The following is a 23,321-nucleotide window of genomic DNA, read 5'->3' on the forward strand; positions in this document are numbered from 1 at the left end:
CTTTTCTGTTTTATAGTGTGCCATCTTAATTGTATTGTTAAGTACAATAAATGTGTTAGTCAAGTTTATTAATAAGTTAGCTGTAGAATTTTTGAAAGTTTTTAATGATTGTCCTTTATTTCAATTGAACATTTTAAGTATTTTATAGTGCTTTATATCTATGTTAATACCAGAGGTGTCAACAAGTAATTATTTTGCAAGTCCAAGTCCCAAGTCAGTATTAAGCAAGTCTCAAGTAAGTCCCAAGTCAAGTCTCAAGTCTTCAATTTTGAGCTTCGAGTCTTCAAGTCTCTTTTATAATTAATTATATTACCAACTATGATCTTCTTTATAGTTTAAGTAATACAATACATAACAGATTATCAAAAACATTTTTATTGTCACTAAAATAATGTGAGATAGTATATATATATATATATATATATATATATGTACAGTACTGTGCAAAAGTTTTAGGCAGGTGTGAAAAAATGCTGTAACGTAAGAATGCTTTCAAAAATAGACATGTTAATAGATTATATTTATCAATTAACTAAATGCAAAGTGAGTGAACAGAAGAAACATCTACATCAAATCCATATTTGGTGTGACCACCCTTTACCTTCAAAACAGCATCAATTCTTCTAGGTTCACTTGCACACAGTTTTTGAAGGAACTTGGCAGGTAGGTCGGCCCAAACATCTTGGAGAACTAACCACAGCTCTTCTGTGGATTTAGGCAGCCTCAGTTGCTTCTCTCTCTTCATATAATCCCAGACAGACTCGATGGTGTTGAGATCAGGGCTCTGACGGGGCCATACCATCACTTCCAGGACTTGTTCTTCTTTACGCTGAAGATAGTTCTTAATGACTGTCGCTGTATGTTTGGGGTCGTTGTCATGCTGCAGAATAACACTGCAGAATGCAGTGGTCACACCAAATATGGATTTGATTTAGATTTTTCTTCTGTTCACTTACTTTGCATTTAGTTAATTGATAAAGATGATCTATTAACATATCTATTTTTGAAACCATTCTTACTTAACAGCATTTTTTAACACCTGCCTAAAACTTTTGCACGGTACATTATAGGTCACATATATAGGTGAATTATGGGACAAAATATAAAATATGAACATGGTTTTTCTTTTTGGTCCAAAGCAGAAAATGCACACTACTACTACTGAGTCTTACTTCGAACATAAGTAGAAGAACATCAACCATGTTGGTAGATGTCAACATGCATCAATGATGTATTATACTTGTACTACAGAGGATTGCACTTGCAAATATCAAGTTGGACACAACCCTGTCACTCATCTGTGCACGGTGTGGTCATAAAATTAAAAGAACACTAAAGAGTGATGGCAGAGTTTTCCTATTCATAGCCCAGAACAGGAGGCTGTTTTGTCCTTCACACATTGTGAGGTACTGGCTGAGCTGAGAGGCAGGGGATACATTTTGATACATATTTTAAGCAACTTCAGCATTTTATGACTCCATTTAGGAATAATTGGCTAGCTAACTCCTAAAATAAACACTACCCGATTGTTCTAGAGTGTTGAAAGTTGCCGCTTAGCTAGCTTAGGAGATCATTTTTGGGACAGCAAGGACGCGTTAGCTAATGGGGGAGAAGTCACAGACATGCGCCTGTGCTGTAGTCCCGTTCTTCTAAAAGTTAGCATTTTGTTAGCTTTTCCTTGTTGTTGGTAAGTTTGTGCTTCAAGACCTATAATGGCCGAATGTATTTCCACAACAAAACGTATAAGATGGCCTAAGACTGTGTTGAACGTAGACCTTATTTGAGTGATTTTTCTGAATCTCTGTGGGAAGAATTAATGGGATTTTTGGCTTTGGAACCAGAAGTTAATTTGCATATGCTAGTGCCTACAAAGTGACGACACTCCTTCGGCTCTATATTGTCTTTTGTGAGAGTCTGTGCCCAAGGACACATAGTATGACAGGCCCTGACAAAATTAGCACCGTTTTCATCTGTGGACTGCCTCGCATCCATTTGAATGTAACAAAACATTTACGATAAACAACATAAAAATGAGAAAAGTGAGTTTCTTTTTTCAAGTCATGCCAAGTAAAATACCCACAAGTCAAGTCACAAGTCAGTGACTGCCAAGTCTAAGTCATTTCAGCTTTTTTCAAGTCAAGTCCCAAGTCTCATAAATTCTGACTTGAGTTAACTCAAGTCCCAAGTCACTTGACTCAAGTCCACACCTCTGGTTAATATCATATTTACCGGATAAGATGTTGTAACTGTATAAATATAGTATTACTGGGAAAAAAAACTTTAATTGCATTACCTTAAGTGTAATAGACGTGTATAAAATATGGTGCCTGAGTAACGCATATCATCACATTTCTATTGATTGCTATGTGTTAATGTCCCTTGAGTTGCAAACTTTTTCCAGGAACGACGCAACCCTCGTATATCTTGGGGGATTACTATTGCAAACTAATTGAACAGGAGGGCCCATACAACTACTAATGTGCAAAAGTTTTGCGGGTGAATTAAGATATGCGAGTGAGTCTCACGACCTGCGCGTGAAACCTGAAGTCTCCAAATGTCTTTCATAAAATTAATAAAAAATGCACAAATATTGAAGGTAGTTATAAAAATAAATGACAAAAACTAATAATTAATGATTTATTTTACATTTGAACTGTACATTAATTAAAAGTAAGGAAAAGGAAAATAAGTCATTACTATACTACAAATCAAGATGATTTACAGATATGGTAACACTAAAGAAATTGGTAGGTTACAAAATGCAAAGGAACAGCATAATTAAATATAGGGGGAAAACCTATAATTAAATTAAATTATTAGTTCCATTATTTTTCAACATTTACATATCAAGACATGGGATCCATTATTTCAGGTAAAACCAAAACATTTTTGGCCTTTCCTCTTTTATACAGCTATACATCTCACCCCTCTTTATTGCTAAAGACATGTCCATAAAATACATACAAGTATGTACAAAATACAGAAAGGAAAAATATTTGAAGACCATTAAACTTTTAAATTAAAAACGCTTGGCCAATGAGGACACAAATTAAAAATCTAATCAAATTCCAAAATAAAAACAGTTTCAGGCAATATAAATAATTTTGTCCTTCACATGTCACTTTAATCAGCAAACTGATTAAAAATAAACTTTTTAAAAGCAACTGTACTGAGTTTGATTCAGGGTTGCTTGTTCACAAACATGTTATAAAGCAAAAAAATAAAAAAAACATCTACAAATTCATAAGAAGATTAAAGGGGGGATAAAAAATAAACATCTCATTATGTCATAAAAATAAACATTTGAACATCCAATGAGATATAAAAAGATATATGGGACACTTTACAGATGAATTCTGTTTTCTTACTAGGAGCAGCATAGATGTGTGTGGTGATAAATGATTTTTGAACATGGCCCTAAATTCATTGTGTGGGGAGCAAAGAATGCCTTACAGAGGACACCAAGGGTAGGAAACAAACACCTTGATGAATCACCCACAGGGCTTCCTTTATCAATAACCAAACGTTGTTATTGTCTTTCATTCCGAGTTTATTAACTGTCATTTAGAAACATTTATTTACCCCCCCTTTGGGCTTAAGGATGGTTATGTTTTACATACATCAGATTGTCAAGTGGAAGGAGTCCACTGAAACACTTTAACAGCAGGCAAGCGATTGGTTTGAACACTAATTTCTAAGGGGTGTTGAGAACCCAGAGGAGGCTGAATGAAATGGTCAGGCAGTGCAGAGAGGTTAGCTCACTCAAAATAAAGAGCAGCACTGTGGGTTTTCATACACAAAACGATGACCTCAAATGATATGTTAGCGTCTGACTCGTTGGCCTGCAGCAGTGTTCCTATACCAAGGGGGAAGCAAACAGACAACCAGCTTCTGTCAGTGGTGCTGCTTTAAGTTACTTAGTTTCAAACTATTTGCTTGACAACTAAAAGGCCATTTGTCTGTCTTTTCAGTACTGGTGTAAATGTATTCCGGCTGCTGTTGTGAATTAGTATGATGATAGAAAACTAAGACAAATGTATTTCCATTCCTCTTAGCTCCCATTGCAGCCTAAAGGCCAATTGAGTACAAAAGCAAGTGTTTTTACATTATATATAAGAAGGATCACAGTGTTACATCTGTTGATACTAGGTACATAAAGCAAAAAGCTCAAGACATTTGGCCTCCAGGAATACATTAACAGTAGTATCTCCATCCACAGGTTTTCAGTAAGACTCTAATCTTACCATATAGCTTATTCACCATTAAAAAAAAATGTTTTTAATACAGTTTAAAACATACTTAATTTCAGTATGCACACAGTTACCAAAAGCATAGCTACATTTTGTACATCCATGTACCAGAAATGCACACTAGACTCTTTGTGCATTCACAAGCTCCGGTTCAAACATGGTAACCTGGTCCATTATACTGGTAACAAAAAACAACAACAACACACACACCTAGGTACTGGCTTCTTGAATATTGAAGAAGAATGGATTAGTAGAACTAAACTGTTTGATTACAAAGTATGAAACAGACTGTAGAAAGTAAATACTGTAACCAATTTAGGATAATACTACAAATATGTACTAAGAGGTCCCTTCCATGTTCTGGCACATGGTGTCAGGATGGAGACACTGATTAACTTGATGTGTGCATTCCTACTGCAGATGCAAAAAGTGCACTTGAGTAACACACGTATGTAAAGCAACAATAATCTTGATAGTCTTGTACAGTCTAGGCACACGGTCAAGTAATGTGCCGAAACAAGTGGAATTCCAAAAAGGCATGTGTTCTCCAGTGGCCGATCGGGCCTTCTTCCGATTCATTACAGTATGCCAACAAGCTGGAGATATGGTTTTGTGAAGTGATTAAAACTATAGCTATCTGACTGGAGGATGACGAAAAACACCAGCTTGTTGTTAAAAAACCAATCAAACAGCTGTGATCAGTGGAAGAATCAAGGTCATAACAATTGCTCAGATCTAGATTTCTGCTACGGTACTGCAAAAGAAAATACAAAAACAGTAGAGTGTATGAAGTAGTTTTCTTTTCCTCTCACAGAAAGGAGTTCATTCTGCATCCTTTAAATTAAGTGGTCATTTTCTCTGTTCACAAATTTCCTTTCATCAAAACAGGTGAGGAGATTATATAAGTAGTTTATTAAACTAGGGACAAAAAAAAATTATCTAAATTTACAAGGTATTCAATTCTAGAGATAAAAAAAATCTAAACAAAAACACTCATCTTGCCCTGCAAATGGATTTATCAATTTGTAATTCTAATCTGCAAGGTACCATATTACACGGCACACTAAGTGACATGACACCACAGTTTATATTAAGGGAAACCCAAAATATATTAACCAAGAATGATCCTGTGCAGGAAAGTAGGATGTCAAGAGAATCACTGATCTATTAAAAAGGCACATAACTGTTAAAGAGTCAGACTGACAAGTGCCTTTAATCTGATAACAAAAAACGGAAATCACACCTGCCTGCCTGGTGCCTGCAATATTTAAATCCCCTTAAAGCAGTAAAACCTTTTTAGCAATCTCTGTAAAATACATTGGTGCCTGAATGAAAATCGCCTTCAGTGTTTTCTCTCTGACCTACATTTTTACCCAAAACATCTTCTTTCAACTGTCAAGAGATGTGAACCGAGACTCCACACCCATATCCTTGTCTGTCCCTCCCTTCAACAACAAACACAGCCCCATTCCATCACCTGTCACTGATCTACCTTCCCATCACCCTTCTATGACCCTTCTCCAGCGTCCTTTTCTTGTTCTCTGCTGCACTGAGGAACACACATGCAAGCTTTTAGTTACAATTAACCTAAAAGATTCCTTGCTCCGATGTTATGGATGCATTGGAATAAAAAAAGAAAAAAAGACAAAGATCATTCTGGTCCCAGGAATGTTAATGGCTGTAAATTGCAGAAATGTTTTAAGAGTTCTATTATTTTTTTTGTATTATTATTATTATTATTTTTTTTACTTATGTCCAGTATTTCATTTTTTTTTATTTATTAGTAAAGTATCAATGAATACATGGAATAAAACATATTTGCACATATTCACACACTGTCACCATCAGGAGAAAGCAACTTTTTAAATCAAACTAAACCACCCACACAGTCCTTTCTTGTTCCTTCTTTTACAGTATGGAATGTATGGAATTCACCAATAAAAAAAAAAAAGAAGTCAGTCAGCAGATCGGGATATGAACCGTGTGCTGACATCGGTCGCGGAGCATTCTTTTCTAGCAGTAAGATAATTGAATAAAACAAGTGACTTGCTCTAACCAGAAATCGACAGCCTGTGATCAACTCTATTTAATGATGATCTACATTTAGCCCCCAGGTACACATTCAGCAGTAGTGGCATAATTATTTAAGGAAAATCACAGAACCATTTTGAGCTATAAACTACACAGCAATCTCGCACTTGTGGTCTTCCCATTTTTTTCTCCCTCATGTCTTGGCCCTGATGAAACACCAACTCCCCCAAACTGGGAAACACACAGAGAGGGAAATGGATCCCTTGAAACGCTTGAAATTGATCCCCTGAAATCCAGCAGCCCTGTGGTCATTACTATAGATTGAGAAGGATAATAGTGAAGGAAAACAAAAAAAAACAAAAAAAAACAATGAATAGATAATGCTGAAATGGCCACTCTAATTTGGAGAACTTGCAATTTTTTTTGTTATTGTTGTTGTCTTCCATACTTGAGTTTCCCCAACAGCAGTGTTTAAAAAAAAAAAATTAATCAGAAGGCCTTCGTGAAAATAATCAACATAGAAAACACATTAAGAATGAGTGGAATGGAATGGAAAGTGCAAACTACCAAGTCACAAGCTTTCAATGGAGCTGGTTTGCGGTTTTCCAGTGTGTGATCATTTCTCAACATATTTATCTATATACTTATTCCATACTTGCAGGCTGTTGGGTGTGTGAATCAGGGGAAAGAAAGAAGCTGCCTGGGTTTTTACCTCAATGGCCAGGGTTTCTGTGGACAGAAGACGACATCTGATCACTAACCTGATCCTACAAGCCACAACTCATACTGTGTGTTGGGCCCTCCAGTCCAGATAATGCACTCAGTCCATTAATCAATTAGCGGACTGTGACGGGACGGGCTCAAAGGCTGGTGAACGCATTTTGCAGAGTGCTGACATGGACGCCTCAGGGTTTGTCAAGCGCTATCAGCAACAGTCATATTAGTCTCCTGCCTGGCACTTAGGGGTGCTGTTTTGGCTGCCGGCTCGCAGTGTGAAAAGAAGCAGATGGCCTACAAGCACACCTTTCACGGGACACCTGTACACTGTCATCATATCTGCTGTGTCGGTTGCGAAGGCTGTACCAGGGCAAGCTAAAGAAGAATGTCTGCAGATTTCAAATGGTGGTGCGTAGCAGAAAAGTACTGGGACATTAAATTAGAAAAAAAAGTTCCTGCAAGATTGATAGCAGCAAAGGTGCCACACAAACCCTCCACTGCTCACGCCCCCATACCCCAGCCCAGTTCAGGGGCCTAGTTTTCGGAGGCTTTGATGTCACTCTCCTGAAGCAGGGGCTTCTGGTCCTGTGTGCTGGGGGACTGGGCCAGTGCCTGAAGGCTCTCCCTCTGGGCCTGCCTGGCCTTATTGTACAGCATCACCCCAATGATGACCAGCACTGTCCCTATCGCAGACAGGATCGTCATCTTGTTACTGAACACGATGACACTCAGCCAGATGGAGAGGGCGTGCTTCACTGTGCTGGCCACACTGCACACAGGAGAGAAGGAGGAGAAACAGAGAGTGTTAGTGGAAAATAAACATGTACCTTGCTTAGCGTTAAAAACAACTAGGATATCAATGCCACCAGTGTAAGATTGTTCTTCTGCATAGATGTACACTTCAGGGAATTGATTTGCCTCTTAGGTCAAAATAGCTGAACAGTTTGATCCAATTCGTTGGGGTGTGGTAGGGTTGAAACAAAGGAGTGCTTGCCCCTCTCCCTCCAGGGGCTCTGACCTGAAAGTCACGGGCGAGATTCGACCCATGAGGGCGTAGGCAGTGATGCTCTGCAGGTGGAACAGGACCCCATCGAACAGCAGGAGGATGACGATATCCTGGCTGAAACTGAAGCTGCGGCCGCTCTTCCCAACCACAGGAATGTCCTGTTAGCACAAACACACAACATAAAAAGCATTAAGCAATGTACCTAAATGCATGTGGTTCTCTCCATGCAAGCCACTGCACATTGTGTAACTTCTTGCAAACTACCCGAGTGCTATTTTTGAGTCTAATTATTAATAATAATAATATTATAATAACAGCTGGAATAAAAGCTTTTATTCTTACTAAGGATGCATTTCTTTCTAACAAGAGATATGAGGAAATAGATCAAGGATATAAATGTATCATACACACACATCATTTTTTGATTGATATTAACTTGTTCCCTTTGTTCTACTTAAGCATCAGATTGACATCAGTGTTTCTAACACTGGCAGTCTGTGCTGCCAGCAATCCACTGGAACAAAGGAGATGTTGTAACTCAGTTATTTCTGTGTGGGAGTCAATCCCAGCTCTCCTTGGAATAGCCACAAACACATCCAAAACAACCAATTTACACCACAAAGCACTGTTTTTTGAATCTCCTACAAAACCACCCATGACATCCATTTTGAAATCCATGAAATGCAACTGAAAAATATATAGACTTTTACTTTGCACAGTTCAAAACTTTCAGTTCACAGACATACACCCATCATTTGAAAAACAAAGATTAGTTGACTTGACAACAGGGAGAAAATGGTCAAAAGAGAATCATGACGTTGAAGCCAGTATTAATTGCTGCAGGGCAGTGTGCACAGAATCCATCATGGGAAACATGTTCCAACACATTAGCATAACAGGTTGGAAAAAGCCGTGAGCTGAATGATGTGATCACGGTGCTATTTGACTGCTTTACAATAACAACACAGATCAGATCGACACACCTTGGTGCAGCAGCGATAATATTAATACTAATAGTAATTAGAACAGGATTGAAATGAGATGCTGTACCCGATAGAGAGTCACAGCTTTGCAGTGGTTTGGGGTATCAATCTGGAATAATGCAATAATACAAATATTTGTACCACAAATGTGATGGAGTGTCCTTGACTTTAGACGTTCATAGCTAAGCCTCAACTCACCATGAGAAAGATCCAGGTAGGAATGAGCATAATGACTGCAGCCGCGCTGGTGTAAAACTGAAGCTCTGGTGGGCTGAGGAGAGAACGACAGAGACGACAAACTGTGACAATCCACTCTCCGTGCTCTGGGCACTGTCTCTTTTTACATTGCCAGGAGAATGAAATGAGTATTTTAAATGTGAAGGAGATAACGTGTCATTTTATGCAAGAATTTTAATTGAATTGACGGCAATATTTATTCAAAATCACAGTTGTGGGTGCTTAAATGTGCACAAATAAAGGGGTACTACCATTATGATGAAATCTGATTAAAAGATTATTAAATACAAATATATAAACTCTTGTAAGAGAACTCACCTGAACTTGTACTTCTCCCCACTGAGTAGCTTTTTAGAAAAAACGTTCTGCAAACTATAAAAAAAGAGAGAGAAGAAGATTGTAAAAAGTAAACTCATCAGAGAGCATGTGCAAATAAATCAGTGAATGAACAGAAATGTGTTCCCAGTCAGAGCGGAGTTACCAGTCCATGATGTTGGTGGAGAGTGCGGCGGAGAAGCCCAGCATGTTGAAGCTGATCTCGGTAGCTGTGCACAGGGCCAGTCCCATCATGACTGGAAACAGGGACAGGTTAACCCACAGACCTGTAAACGGCACAGAAGGGCAGATTACACCTGCCAGCTTTCGCACAGGTTTTTATTTCACGCAAACTGCAACTGGTCAGGTTTTTACCCAGTCAACCCAGCCAGGTTTTTACAGCCCACAAAAAGGTGCCAAACTAGCACAGCGTTAATAGTGTTGTGGAACCAGTCTTACAGGTGTACAGATATATATGGGGTTGTAATCATAAGACCAACAAAGTTTACATGAGAAGAACAACAATGAATTTGGAAAGAGTATTTCAGGATGTTAGTTTCATAGTCTTTTTTAAGACCTTGATATTTCTTTGCTGTTTTAGAAATTAAAAAAAACAATGACAAGACTATTTTTGGTTGTTGGTGGTTATATTAATAGTCTTCCCTGCTGTCAGCTACCCTTTAATGTGTTATAATCGGATGAGCTTTGTTTTATCGGGATCTGCGTCACACAATGTTCAGAGCTGCTCGGGAGGTGTCCATGCTGGCGGGGGCCGGACGAGCCTCACCTGTGTACTCCCCCAGGATCAACCTTGACATGATGACAGTGAAGAGAGGCGCAGAGCTCTTTACCGTCTCAGCAAAGGACACCGCTATGTTCTTCAGGCTGACCAGGCCCAGCACCACTGTCGCAAACCTGGGAGGTAGACCCGGGCAAGAGAAGCAGCCATTACTGAGGGAACCAGGCTCAGAAAAGCACCAAACAACAGTCTTGATTCTCTGGCATCATTCACTTCAAGTGCTGTGAAAATATTTGACGATGGAGAGGCAAGGGGCTGCTGTTTGATCAGCTGTTTCTCAGGCAGCGTGAGAATCCTTAAAAGGGTCATGTGTAATGGTTGTGAATCGTTAGGGATTACCTTCTATTGCAAACATTACCTTTGGTCATCACTGAAAAACTAGACTAGCCTGGTACACCTGCTAGAACGCTTCAGTCTAGAATGAAGGATTATTTGGAAACCGTTGCCAAAAGTCATTAACTTCTAGCAATTTAATGCGGGGGAACCTGCTTTCATCTACAGCACCATCAACAGACTCTCTCATATGGTCAAGCTGCCTATGTGAGAATGATCTCATAGGTTTGGACAGAGAAAAAATAAACCATTAAAATACCCAAGCGTAGGACACTACTCCCCCCCAAAAAAGATGAAAATACAAAGGCAAATTATAACCTCATTAATCCAACAAATAGCATGATCATGATGAAGTTGGGAGGATATTCAAGCCGAGACTTGTGCTTGTACAGACAGCAGGGGACATACATCTTCATGCAGCCAATCAGAGTAGTGGACAGCATCTGGACAGCACCTGCGAGTGAGAGAGAGACACAGAGACCACAACACAAAATTACTGATTAGACTGGATAATAACTGTATGGGAATAAAATGACCTGGATAAATAAGATGGAATAAACAACAAGTCTCTCTTAGAGGTGGTTTTCACAAACCCTTGTTAGAATCCTGTAAACCCTTAGGATCCCAGCGTGACATATATATCCTTGCAAACTGGGGTAATATGTTTTTCATCCAGCTTGTTAAATGCATTTAACATCTGCATCACACAGCATTCAGATTAACTACATAGTCACACCCAGTCTAAACGCACTGATTTCTTTGTATATAGATTTATATACATTTACAGGGCTCTTTGAGCTGGTTAATTTTGTGATGTTTAATATATTTGTTATTAAATCAACCTAACCTAGAATGCTTCTTCTGATAATTAATCACTACAATGGAACAAGCGTGACAATTTTTTCCTTTGCATGCGAGATTTCAATATTTTTTTAATGTAGCCTAATAAGGTTTTCTGCAGCTGGTTTAAAAGCAGGTAACCTTTTAGACATGGGATGTCAGACGCCAGTCCTGGGGGGCTGCAGTGCTTTCTGGGTTTCGATCAAGCCCAGCTCTCGGCTCCTTAATTGATCCAATTAAACAACTGGATTCATTTAACTCTCTCTCCAGACTCTGACATGTTTTGTGGGTATCAGCTATACAAACATATATAAGTTTTAGATAAGCCTACCTGGGTAAATAATGACATTAACTAATTAATTGGGAGCTCCTGTTGGAACAAAAACCAGCAGACACTGTGGCCCCCCAAGACTGAAGTCTGACACCCCTGTTTAGACTGTCACTCTGGACACGGTCATTTAAAAATATGTATTTAATTAATTTAAAAAATTGGAGCTTTGATATGAGAGAAAGAGAGAGAGAGAGCAAGAGAGGGACATTTTTTTTACAAATTGTCCTTGCATTTCCAAACTGAGCCTACCCAACATGCTGGGCTCCCCTTCTAGCAGAGACAGGATGTACTTGTTGAGGAAGAGGGTGCAGAAGCTGAAGAAGTACCACAGGCCGAGGTACACCAGGGCCTTGGAGTTCCAGACGCCCGAGTCGGCTTCGATGAAAGTGGTTTCGGTGATCGTGATCTTCAGCACGTTCTCCCCGGGCGAGCTCTCGCTGCGCGCCAGCACCACCCGCTCTGGCTGGCTGCGGAATAGATGCAGGAAGCGCCAGGGCAAGGGCCTGCCAGACTTGCCATCACTTGCCATGGCAAAACTTCAGGATCAGAGGAGCACCCTGTCAGCATCTGGCACAGACCCCCTTCAGGGAAATCAGCAGGGAACGCCGCGGGCCATCTACCTGATCCAAAGTTGTTCTGCTCTGTAAAGGTCCCGCTGGCTCCACTCTCATTACTTCAGTGTTTCACCGAAATGCTCCACCTCAGGAAGGAGGGCTGAAACACACAAATGCTCCATCAGTCAGCACAGGAAGACATCACGACCTGAAGGGAAAGCCAGCACTGGACCAAACTGCATGGCACAAGCAATTTATACAACGCAGTACAGCACAATTTATGTATTACTGCAAGTCTTAAGTACACTGTTATTGAACTGAGTTTAAAATACTGTAGAAGACCAAACCCAGACTTAAAAAGCAATCACTCACGTGTTTTGTGCCTTATAACCAAATAATGTAGACTCCAATTGAAAAATTGGAGCCACCAGAGAAGTCATCTATTATTAAAAAGGTAGAGTCCAATAGAAAATGTCCTACATGCACATTTCAAGAACACAAACTACTTTGAACGCAAGAAATGAAAACAAGGAAGACAGTAGTTCAAACCAGTCTGACTTTCTCCTAAGCATATCAATGAGGGATATGGCATTTAGCACAGTCAAATAACAGGTTTGAGGAGATTCGGGCTGACAAGAAGATTTAATGGTGGCGTGTATTTATAGAATCCTCACAGTTTGTTTGTCTCATTTTGGTTCTGGTTTTTTTTTTCAACCTTGATTCTGTAATCTTGTAATTAAAGAGTATTCCTTTTTCAGGCAATAACTCAGGTAGTTGACATACATATGAAAAGTTTAGAAAGCAAACAGACTGCAATGCATATCTTCAAAACCAGCAATCATATTTTCCATAATAATAAAGAATAATTGTCAGCATCATCATAAACATATTGTTAGACAGTGCTGTGAAAAAATAATAAATAGACATAAAAAACAAAAAACACTGATCTTTTCTGAAGGGTTAAGTGTACGAATTTAGCAAGACATGATGCAAGTTGTTTTTTCTTCAGTTAATACAAGTTTTGGGATATATAGTATTGATATAGTATTTGAATACAAGGGAGGTCAATTTTACAGTTAAGCTAAAGACATTTGTAGGTTGTTCTGATGATGGATAAAACAAAGTAGAAAATGCAAAATACAGTGCATACGGGATTAATTAACCATTGCACACGTTTTGCTTCGCCTAATGAACAATGCAGTACATACCGTAAGGAGTAAAACCTGCAGAAAGAGCTTCCAAAACAAAGTGCATTCCCTTGTGAATACGCAAGTGCTATTAACATGATTTGGTTTAGGAGCTTTCTTGGTACCACAGATACTTTTACTTACTTAGTCAAAGCGGCCACGTCTTCACCAATGTCTAGTTCAACACAAATGCCTGCCCGCTAGCTGAAAACAAATCAATCTTTAGTTTAGCACCGGGCTTTCTCTGTTACTTCTGAAACAGAAAGACGACGCAAACAGAGGACTCGAGGTCTCTCCCACATCTGGGTCAAATGCATTTCCGCGGTTGTAGCAACTGTCTTGGTTCCATACTGTTCCTACACACAGTAAACGTGGCCACTAAGAGCTACCTCCTTAAAACGCATACAATGGGATGGGAGGGCAGGATGAGGAGAAGTGTCCAAACACATGTCACGGATCATATATGTATTTTGAATTTTGAAAAACGGCTACAGTAAATAGAGACACCTCACCTCAGGGCTCTGCGTTCACAAGCTGTTGTAAACAAAGCAAGACAAGTGTGATCGTTAATGAACGGCATGCGTTCAAAGTTGTGTGTGCACAAATTAAGACTATGTCCAGCCAAAGCGTGGTCTACACAATTGATCATTTTAATGGATGTCGCATCTTAATAAGCACCCACATATTCCTATTAATATTGTAAAATAATTAAGCGGTTTCTTGGCTGTGCAGATGACTTCTGATCTTGCCAGATCGGGTGTCAACGTCATATAACTTTCTATAACTCTTTATCATCTTTACGAGCAGCCTTTAATGGAAGCCAGATATTTTTGTTGCCGATCACAACCATAACTGATCACCTGCTTGTGTGTATGTATTTGCAAAATGTCACAATACAAGTACTGTGTATATGTAATTTCATCCTACCAAGCACCGTCCATTCGCCGGATCCACAACAAAGACATCCACTTGTGCAAATAGAACTCACCCTGCGTTTAAAGAAAGTGGCTGGCCGACTAGTTATAGACGCGGAGTTGAAAATCAAAGCAAATTCCTGCAACGTCAAAGCCCAAAGGCCGCCGGCATAGGGTTTGAAACTACAATAAAAGTATCTGAGGACAGTAAGCCAGCGTTGACAGTAGTTTTTGCACAATAGTTAAAGAGCTCTATGCGATACGATTGGAAGTTATGGGTCTCTGCTTTTTACCGAGCTTTGAGAACCAGTATAACGGGGCAACACATGTTTTTAACAGAATAAACAGCATGTTTTAGTACAGTACATTATAGTATGTAATGTAGTGGTACTGTATGTAGGCTAAAACCTAGTAGTGTCTCATCAGTCATTACTGTATATCAGTCAGTCATCCATTAAAGTGTAGTATGGGATAACTGTGTACTGCTAATAAATAAATAATAATAAAATCAATACAAGAGTAGTGTTTGACCCATATGGTCTGTGTGTATGGGTTTGTGTGTATAACATATTTTCCAATGCTACACCACACTACACTTTATAATATTTTCCCATGGTATGCTACATTACTAGGCTTTTGCCATGTGTCTACCATGCTGCACTTTACCATATCATGTTTTAACCATGGTACACTACACCACTCTTTACAATTGTTAAGCATATACTTTACCACAGTAAACTATACTTTACCACGTATTTACCATGCTACACAACACACCATGCACGGTGCCTATTTTATCCACAGTACACCACACTATCAAATATGGTACAAAACAGTGTCACAGACTCGTGTTTTCCCCAAAGTCCAGTATGACATTTCGTTTCCCTTAATTACTCTTGGGGCTATTTCCAATTAAGCTGTTTTACACCATAAGCCCTTTATAATATGCAAATAAGACCAACAAGGAAGTTATTATAGGTCATAATAATAATAATTATAAATAAATACATGTTATTATGAACATGAACATACTATTCTACATGATACAGATAACCTACTTTTACTGATGCATACTGCTAAACTACTCTAGCCGACAAGCATTAGAGATATAAACCTAAATACTACAATCAAATATGAGATATTCAATCATTTATTATGCAATTCGTTGTAATTGTATGAATAATATTAGATTAAAAGACAGACCCACACCCATCTCACACGCTAACATCCGAGAATAAACGAGCGGGAATAAAACGGACAATCGGTCTGTCAGGAAGTGACGTTTAATCCAGGAAGTAGTGTCCAGTAACCTGTCCCTCTGCTGTGTGTGTTACTTCACATTTACCAATTTGGTGATAATAGCGTCGAGACATCTATGGTTTTAAAATGCAGCGAGAGTGCAAGTAAAGCATCGGAAAATGGACGAAACAAGGTTAGTAATAATATCCTTTGTTTTGCATCTTTCTTACCGTCCACCCGTTGATCTGTGGTATCTAGTGTGCACATCCAGCTGAAGAGTACGAGTTATCTTCTTCACATGAACTTTGCAGTGCTTTTGCATGACGTATTTATTAGCTTTTTTGCGTACTTTGAGCTTAAGACTGTGTGCATATTGGCCGGATTTCAATGCTTGGTTTTGTTACCTTATTTCTATTTTTTTTTTTAATTTATGATAAGCTCAATGCAATAACACTATAAATGCGTAACGCACCATAGCCTATATAGGATCGCGGAAACAATGGCAAAATAAACTGTTTTTAGACACGTGATTAAGATAATATGCAGGAAGTCTTTTATTTGCCAGCAACGATTTCCATACGTCCAGACGTCAGTGGGATTGTCGTTTCACTGTGTCAGCGCAGTGGGCTGTTGATTGACTGCGCTATTGATGTATAGATATGGTCCTTCTGTGTCCAGTTGGACATTCGTGTCTTACCAGCTTTTTAACCCCACACAGCCTTTCCAAAATCATCTTTCACTTAGGATTGAAAAGACCACTTTGCTTTTACCATCATAGGGGTCATTCCTACACCTTGTTTGAATGCAACCATGCTATCATTAGACTGGCCCAGTAGTGATCTGGTATCTGTATCCCCAATTCCTTTCTGTGTTTCAGTTCACTGCTGCATCGGAGCCAGAATGAAAGTGTGGATCTCCCTTCCCCAAACCTGAGACCAAGGCACAGAGAACTGATTCCTACACCATGTGGTCCAGTGAGTGACTTTATTTTTAACCCACCTTTGAATAGTCTGATTCTAATTGTAATGTTGTGGTCAGGTCACTTTGTTATTGATGTTGTTGTGTTCAGAGATTGTGTGTGTGTGTTTGTGATGGGGGAAAGTCAACTGAACACACCTTTCTGTTTTTATTTATAACCACCACCATAATAAAGCAAAAATAGCTAAAATCCTTAGTGATGTACAACTATGATAAGTGGCCTGTTTCTTGTGAATGTTTTCCTTTCTTAGTTATCTTTTCTGCTTGTATCAGAAGATGCATCACAAGAAATACCACGGGTCCTAACCAGTCTTGTGAAACACAGGAATGTAATGACCATACCGCTGATGACTTTCAATAAACAACTTGTTGTCTTATTCAGTAATCTGATGTCTGAATTGCCCATCTTTACTGGATTGCAGATCAAACCCTGGTCGGAGCTGTCATGCTTGGTCAAACTGTACTACTCGATGACCATCGTGTCTCTGCTGGCAGTGTTGGCTCTCACTATTGTGAACATCTACAATCAAAGTCGGGAGAAGTATCACTATGAGGAGGATTTCACTGTGTCGCTCATACAGGTTGTGGGAATCTGTAAGTATGTTGTGCAGATCAAGGTGCACTAAGGGTCACATCACATCAGTGTAAATGTCCCTGCTCATCACACCTCCGAGAACTGTTGACAGATACAGGAATTTACTTGCGAAGGGAATTATAATTTGTCGAAATAGAAACCAATGACATTTTCACTGTAACAAACAGGCAAAACATATGAGAAGATTCCACTGCAAAATACAATGCCTCTGCTTTCAAAATGTGGTCCTTTTACAATGTATTAAGGAAGTTTCTAATTTCAGGCATAATAGTTTAAAAGGGGAAATCAATGCACAAATATCTGTTACTGTTTTCCTCTCCTGAAAACAGTCTTTCTTTGATTGTTTGGTGGACAATAACAACAATTACAGGGAAATATGTTACAGAGACTGAAATCGGAGATCTCTGACAGGAAATGAAGGTGTCCCTAAACTGCAATTTAGCATTAAAATGATCTGACTATCATTTGAGCCGTTCTGCCTGTCACGTGATATACAATGTCACAACTCCCTTTCTGCCTTTTACTGGAAAGGCTAGTTTCATAATAACATGTCCAGAGATAGAATAGAGAAACAAGCTACAGTATCTATTAGGTCAGTTAAATTGGCACAAATGCAATGTAATATACTATAATAATGCCACTTAGTCACATTTTAAGCAGAAAGGGTTGAAACGGCTGTAGAACATATTTTATTCCTTTCACTGGAAAGCTGGTTTATCTGGCAGAGAACAAACAGACAGATGAGCTGCAGTATCTGTTTCTTGACTCTTTCTATTATGAAAATGTATCTTTTAATCAATGCATTTCTTTTCCGGCAAACAAGTTTTTACACATCTCACATTTGTAGATAAATGAAGGCAAACCAATAACAACTGCAGTATTGTGAAACCTGCCTGTCCTTTTCGCTTGCCATATGATCTTCAGATACAGCAACAAGTTCAGCCCATTACAGATAACAGCATTCATAAACCATACCATGACTTCACATGGGAAATTCCCAATGTCTAGCTTGTGTCTAGTCTTTTTAACCTATTTTAATCCATTTAGTTGATGTAAACCAGTATTTCCCAAATCAGGGTTAGAAAGATGGTGTAATACAAAGTATGTCATGTTAGGTAGGTGTGCCTTACTATATTACATCAATAGGTTACCTAACTATCCACTTTCAACATTATCTTAATTTCTTACTGGGATAAGAAAATAGGCTAACTAATATTCTTAATTGTTACTGTGAAAATTGACACTGCAGTGCTGAAAGGAGAGTCCTGACCCAATACTCAATAGTAGTAGATCAATAGGTTAGATACCACATTCCCCGTCCTGTGCTGGTCTTCTGTCTGCAGCATTCCCAGTTCTCTGACAGTGATTTGTTTCCCTCCCGCCCCTTTCTCCAGTATTCTGCTGTTACTACATCACCCGGGGCATCCTCCAGGAGAACCGCCAGGAGCTGATCGTGTTTGTGCTCAGCATTCTGATCGTCATGATCCGCTCCGTGGTCAACTTCGCCGTCCTGCCTCTCGACGAGAGGAAGAGCCTCATTCTGGTGCGTCGTCCCCCCGTCACTCTTGTCAGTGCATTACGCCTCCCAGCAGCAGGCAGCCGGTCCCGTCCGAGCCTCCAGTGGAACTCAAGGCTAGGAGAAGCGCTGCAGAGTAGCCACTCCAGGCAGACAGTTTTGTTTTATGTTCTTCTGGATTTATGGTAATGCTAGGCCCAATACTAGGATATTTGCCAGCCTCTAAAGTGAATATGCATGCTTTGTTTTTCAAAATTAAGTCAAACGAATGTGAATAATATTCAATTATAAACTGTGTGTGTGTGTGTGTGTGTGTGTGAATGCTTGTGCAGGCGCGGTTCGTGTGCATCCTCTGTCTGGGGCTGCTGCACATGGTCTGTGCCTCGCTGCTCATCCGCACCTCCAGCTCCATGGCCTTCCGCGTGGGCGGCGCTCTGGAGAGCCTGCAGGAGCAGTACTTCCTGCTCAACCTCTGCTTCTCCATGGTGACCTTTGACCTTCAGGCTCAGGTATGGCTTTTTTTCAATGACTGATTCAAGTGATTAATGATGATACAATATACATTTTTCCCAATCGCCTATTTTAATCAATTTTCCACAATGCTTTGTTAGAACAACTATTAAGATGGGGAGTAAAAATGACACGACTGTTGACAGTTCAGCACACAAATAACAGAATGATTGCTCTGTGCAGCTAGACAAGGGATTTGAAGAATGCCCTTTCATTGCTCATCTGTTGGCATATCATGGATAGCGCCGGACCAGTTTGAGTCGCCCTTGAGGAATGCACCAGCAAAGTCATAATCCAAATAATCTGATCAGCCCCCAGTGTCAGTTTGTTTTACACCGATCTTCTTTCACTTTAATTGTTTTCTTTTAAAACCCTACAGCCTAAACCACCCTTCAGAGGATTAATCATTTCTAGCAGAATGGCAGCAGCTCGCCTTCGCATTGTGTCTCCTAATTAGATAGAGTTTTTAATTTGTCCCCTGGGCAGCCCAGGCTGATGATTACCTGCTGGGTTTATTTTGGGAAGACTGCCTCACAGTTTTTTGACTGGCTTGTCTGTGTGGAGGGTTCTGCTCACCGTATCGTGTCGTGTCTCTCTCAGCTCTGCCTGTGTATCCTGATTCTGACGTCAGGCATCTCCATGTCTTACTCTCACAGCATCATCCTGGGCTTTGGAGTCTTCTGGGCTTGCTTTACCGCTGCCATCGGAGCGATAGCGGTAAGCAGAGCTACACCTCGGTCCCATCACAATATCGACTATTTAAACACTTAATAAAACAACGCAGATCTCTTATTGCTTCCTTTACAGACGTTGCTTTTTCTTTTCCTTCCAGGTCTTGAAAGAACTGAAGCCACTGGTATGGATATTTGTCCTCCAGAACTTGCCTGAACTTGCCTATCTCATTTTTATACTATACATGGTAAGCCCCTGCCATTTGAAAATGTTTCCCATGATTCAATTTTCATGATTGCTTAGAGGTCCTTCCTTGCCACAGCTTTGTGGTCGTACAGTTTTGTTTCTTTATTCTGATTGCCCCCAGCAGTAATTAATTTTCTCTGACTATAAACAACAGGGCTCACACGTCTCCCCAAATGGCAGCACACCGTGTCACAAAGCTGACCTCCACTGATTCTCCGGGCCTGTGAGCATTTGTGACCCCGAGCCTCTTATTTTCAGGTCATAGCTGAATGGGGACAGGGCGGGTCTTACGCACTGGAAGGAGCCACTGTCACAGGCTCGTGGATCTCTGTGATGATCAAAGGGGTGCTGTTCTGGGCCCTGGCCAGACTGTACCGGAGCTTCGGACAGGGCCTGCAAGAGAGGAGTGAGTCTGCTTTTTGATCCGATTTGGGGGTTTTAGATGTTTACAATGCTGTTGGTGGCATAGCCTCAGTCTGGACTTAAAAAAATATTTGCAGCTTTGTAATAATAATAATAATACATCCTTTTCCTACGTCCATCAGAGTACAGATTCAATACATGTGTCAGAAGCAAGTAATGAGGCCGTCAGTATTGCACAGGCTTTGAAGGAAGTGCTTTGCTGGGCACTTCTGATGCAATGAATGCTGCATTCTGGGATACTTGAAGTGTTGTGTAATGTAGTGGTTAGTTCTTCAAAATAAAAAATTCCAGCCTGCAGTGCATTATTACGGTCAGCCCCAACTCTGGAGGGTAAAAGCCCAATCTTATTTGCTTTCCAGTGTTCGCTTCCCATCAGCAGCAGTGAAGTGTTGCAGCCTGGTTTGCTGGGGACGTGTGGAAGCCTAATGTGGCCACAAGAGGGCGTACGGAGACATTTCGGCACAGGGGGAACCAATTGGCACAATCGGAGGAGTTGCTTTGAGTTTATGCGTTTTGTTTTGTTTGTTTGTTTTTTTAAACTGAAGCACTACTAGGTGGAATAAAAAAGGAAAATGCATTCCAGTTCACATTTAGGTAGAGGCTTTAGACCTAGATACAGAAACCACTCAACGAAGTACCTTATTTGTGTATGTGCATCTGGTTTCATGGTCAAATGAACACTAGTCTTATTGCCTACATGCCCCGAGACTCGCTCTAATAAGGGACTGTGAAACATGTGGATGAATTGTTTACAGATCAATAGCCTAGACACCACAGAAGGTTTATTTTTTTAAAGATTTACTTAACCTACACTTTTCCTTTTGGTGCAAACCTATTCAGAGTCCCCTTTGGGAGCAGGTCTGAAGCCCCTTAAAAGAAGTATATTGAAAGTTTACACTCCAGTGAAAGTGCCTCAGTTAATACATTTTTATCTTCCTTTTTTATTCAGTACCTTATTTACTTTTAACATTGCATCTAATCACTGTACCTCTCTCGGTCTTCTGTTTAACATTGTAATCCAACAGTGGCATTTATTGCATTGCTTATATAAACTTGTTAACTTTTAATATAAAGTTTTATGGCAAGATGTACAATTCAGAGGCATACTTGTAAGTGGCAGGTGTTTGACCGTCTGTGTATCGTACACCTCACTTGGTATTTACAGTTCAGTGCAGTTGCCTCCAAATGCATTCTTGCATGCAAAAGTGCAGCATTAAGTTTTGTAAGAACTACACAAGCATTAAGCAGTCTGTAGCAACTTTAACGACACTCTGGAAATCCTGTCATTTGTAATGTGCTTTGGGGATTTCAGTCCAGTCCTAGTCTGTGCAATGCCAATGTCCCGGATGCGTTGTTGGATGAATGATCCAGATAATATGCACTGTACATCCCAATGTTACAAGTTAATAAAGTGTGTGTGTGTGTGGGGAGGGGGTATGTGAAAAACAGAAAGTGCCAGTTTTTGAACATACGTATCTGACTTCCTTAGCAACATACATGGGGATTTGGGCAGTCATTGTGTTTGTGCAGTGAAAGACAAACACCGCCATCTTGAATCTTAACAACTCACACATACTGATATGCACCGACGTCGTGCAGCAAGGTGCAGTGAATCTTGTAACGCTTCATTCTATTTTTCTGTCAATCTAAACTTTTCTAATGTAAATCCAGATTTTAAATAAACTTTTTTTATATAAAGAAACTGTTGCCCATCATTCCCCAACAGATGCATTGATAGCATCCACACAAACTCACTGTAAGTTATGCAATGCAGAGGTTTTATTACATGTGAAAACAATTTAACTCTCCATCCACATGCATCTTTAAAAGGGAGCCTGAGGGGTTGGAGTGACGTCACAGATGTGACATGCCAGACAGGACAGAGCTTCCATTAGGATAAGCTCATCAGGATTTAGGCCCCTCAAAAAACCAAAATGGTACACATCCACATCATGTGCGCTTTATGACAAACTGAATTATTTGCACAAATTCTAAGCATGCTGTGTGCATTGCATAATTTTTTTTTGGTCCTCAAATTATTTCGCCCAGAAATCAATGACCCTACACTGTGCAACACAAAGAATGATGCAATAACCATGAACCAGTTCTCATCTCCACTTCTGAATTCAAAATATCAGCGCATTGCCAATTGAAGTGACATGGGAACATTTTAAATACTTATATAAATGGAGTATTTGAAGACATGCTCACATTCCTTCACAGATGCAGACTGATGTGCATGAAAAATTCAGTACAACCCCAAAACATCCTAATGTGTGTATTTTTAGGTGTAGAAATATTACACAATTGAAAGACTAGGCAGATTTATTTTAAAACTAATCTTACATTAGAAGAGGAACAAGAGTGTCAGTGTATCAAACAAAGATCTTGACCATGGGCTGGTTTAACAGACCCACATTAGCACTGGTCGTGGACTAGCCACTGTTCTTTTAGGCAGAGTAGTGCAAGTCTAGTGCTAATGTGTGAAACCAGCTGTATCTATATTTGCCTCCATAACCAACTGAGTTTGGTCAGTAAAAATAAAGTCCTTGTTTCTCACGATAACCTAATGTGTGTAGAAACTTTTTCTTTGAGTTCCTGCTCTCACTGGCCTAAAGTAAACATTAAAATAAATACTTGAAGGA

General features: G+C 39.7%; 2 protein-coding genes across 7 annotated transcripts; one reads left to right on the forward strand and one right to left on the reverse strand.

Moving 5' to 3' along the window:
* Positions 1–2,623: 2,623 nt before the first annotated feature.
* LOC136713555 (solute carrier family 35 member E2A) lies at positions 2,624–16,201 on the reverse strand. 6 transcript variants are annotated; one of them, XM_066690674.1, is made up of 10 exons: positions 14,511–15,640; positions 13,728–13,787; positions 12,092–12,556; positions 10,990–11,125; positions 10,327–10,454; positions 9,706–9,826; positions 9,543–9,596; positions 9,186–9,258; positions 8,017–8,162; positions 2,624–7,767 (listed from the first exon to the last, which is right to left on the reverse strand). In XM_066690674.1, exons 3-10 carry the CDS (start codon positions 12,369–12,371, stop codon positions 7,533–7,535), a joined length of 1,173 nt encoding a protein of 390 aa, XP_066546771.1. In that variant the 5' UTR covers positions 12,372–12,556; positions 13,728–13,787; positions 14,511–15,640; the 3' UTR covers positions 2,624–7,532. The 6 variants fall into 6 exon arrangements, with proteins under 6 accessions (XP_066546771.1, XP_066546774.1, XP_066546776.1 ...); XM_066690677.1 differs by lacking the exons at positions 13,728–13,787; positions 14,511–15,640 and adding an exon at positions 15,967–16,201; XM_066690679.1 differs by lacking the exons at positions 13,728–13,787; positions 14,511–15,640 and adding an exon at positions 15,701–15,726.
* Positions 15,781–22,378, forward strand: LOC136713556 (uncharacterized). The gene is made up of 9 exons (XM_066690680.1): positions 15,781–15,929; positions 16,614–16,710; positions 17,137–17,308; positions 18,704–18,852; positions 19,158–19,334; positions 19,936–20,052; positions 20,168–20,254; positions 20,512–20,659; positions 21,036–22,378. Exons 1-9 carry the CDS (start codon positions 15,916–15,918, stop codon positions 21,059–21,061), a joined length of 987 nt encoding a protein of 328 aa, XP_066546777.1. The 5' UTR covers positions 15,781–15,915; the 3' UTR covers positions 21,062–22,378.
* The last annotated feature ends 943 nt before the right edge of the window (positions 22,379–23,321 follow it).

This window comes from Amia ocellicauda, chromosome 18 (assembly GCF_036373705.1).
Source record: "Amia ocellicauda isolate fAmiCal2 chromosome 18, fAmiCal2.hap1, whole genome shotgun sequence".
Lineage (NCBI taxonomy): Eukaryota > Metazoa > Chordata > Actinopteri > Amiiformes > Amiidae > Amia > Amia ocellicauda.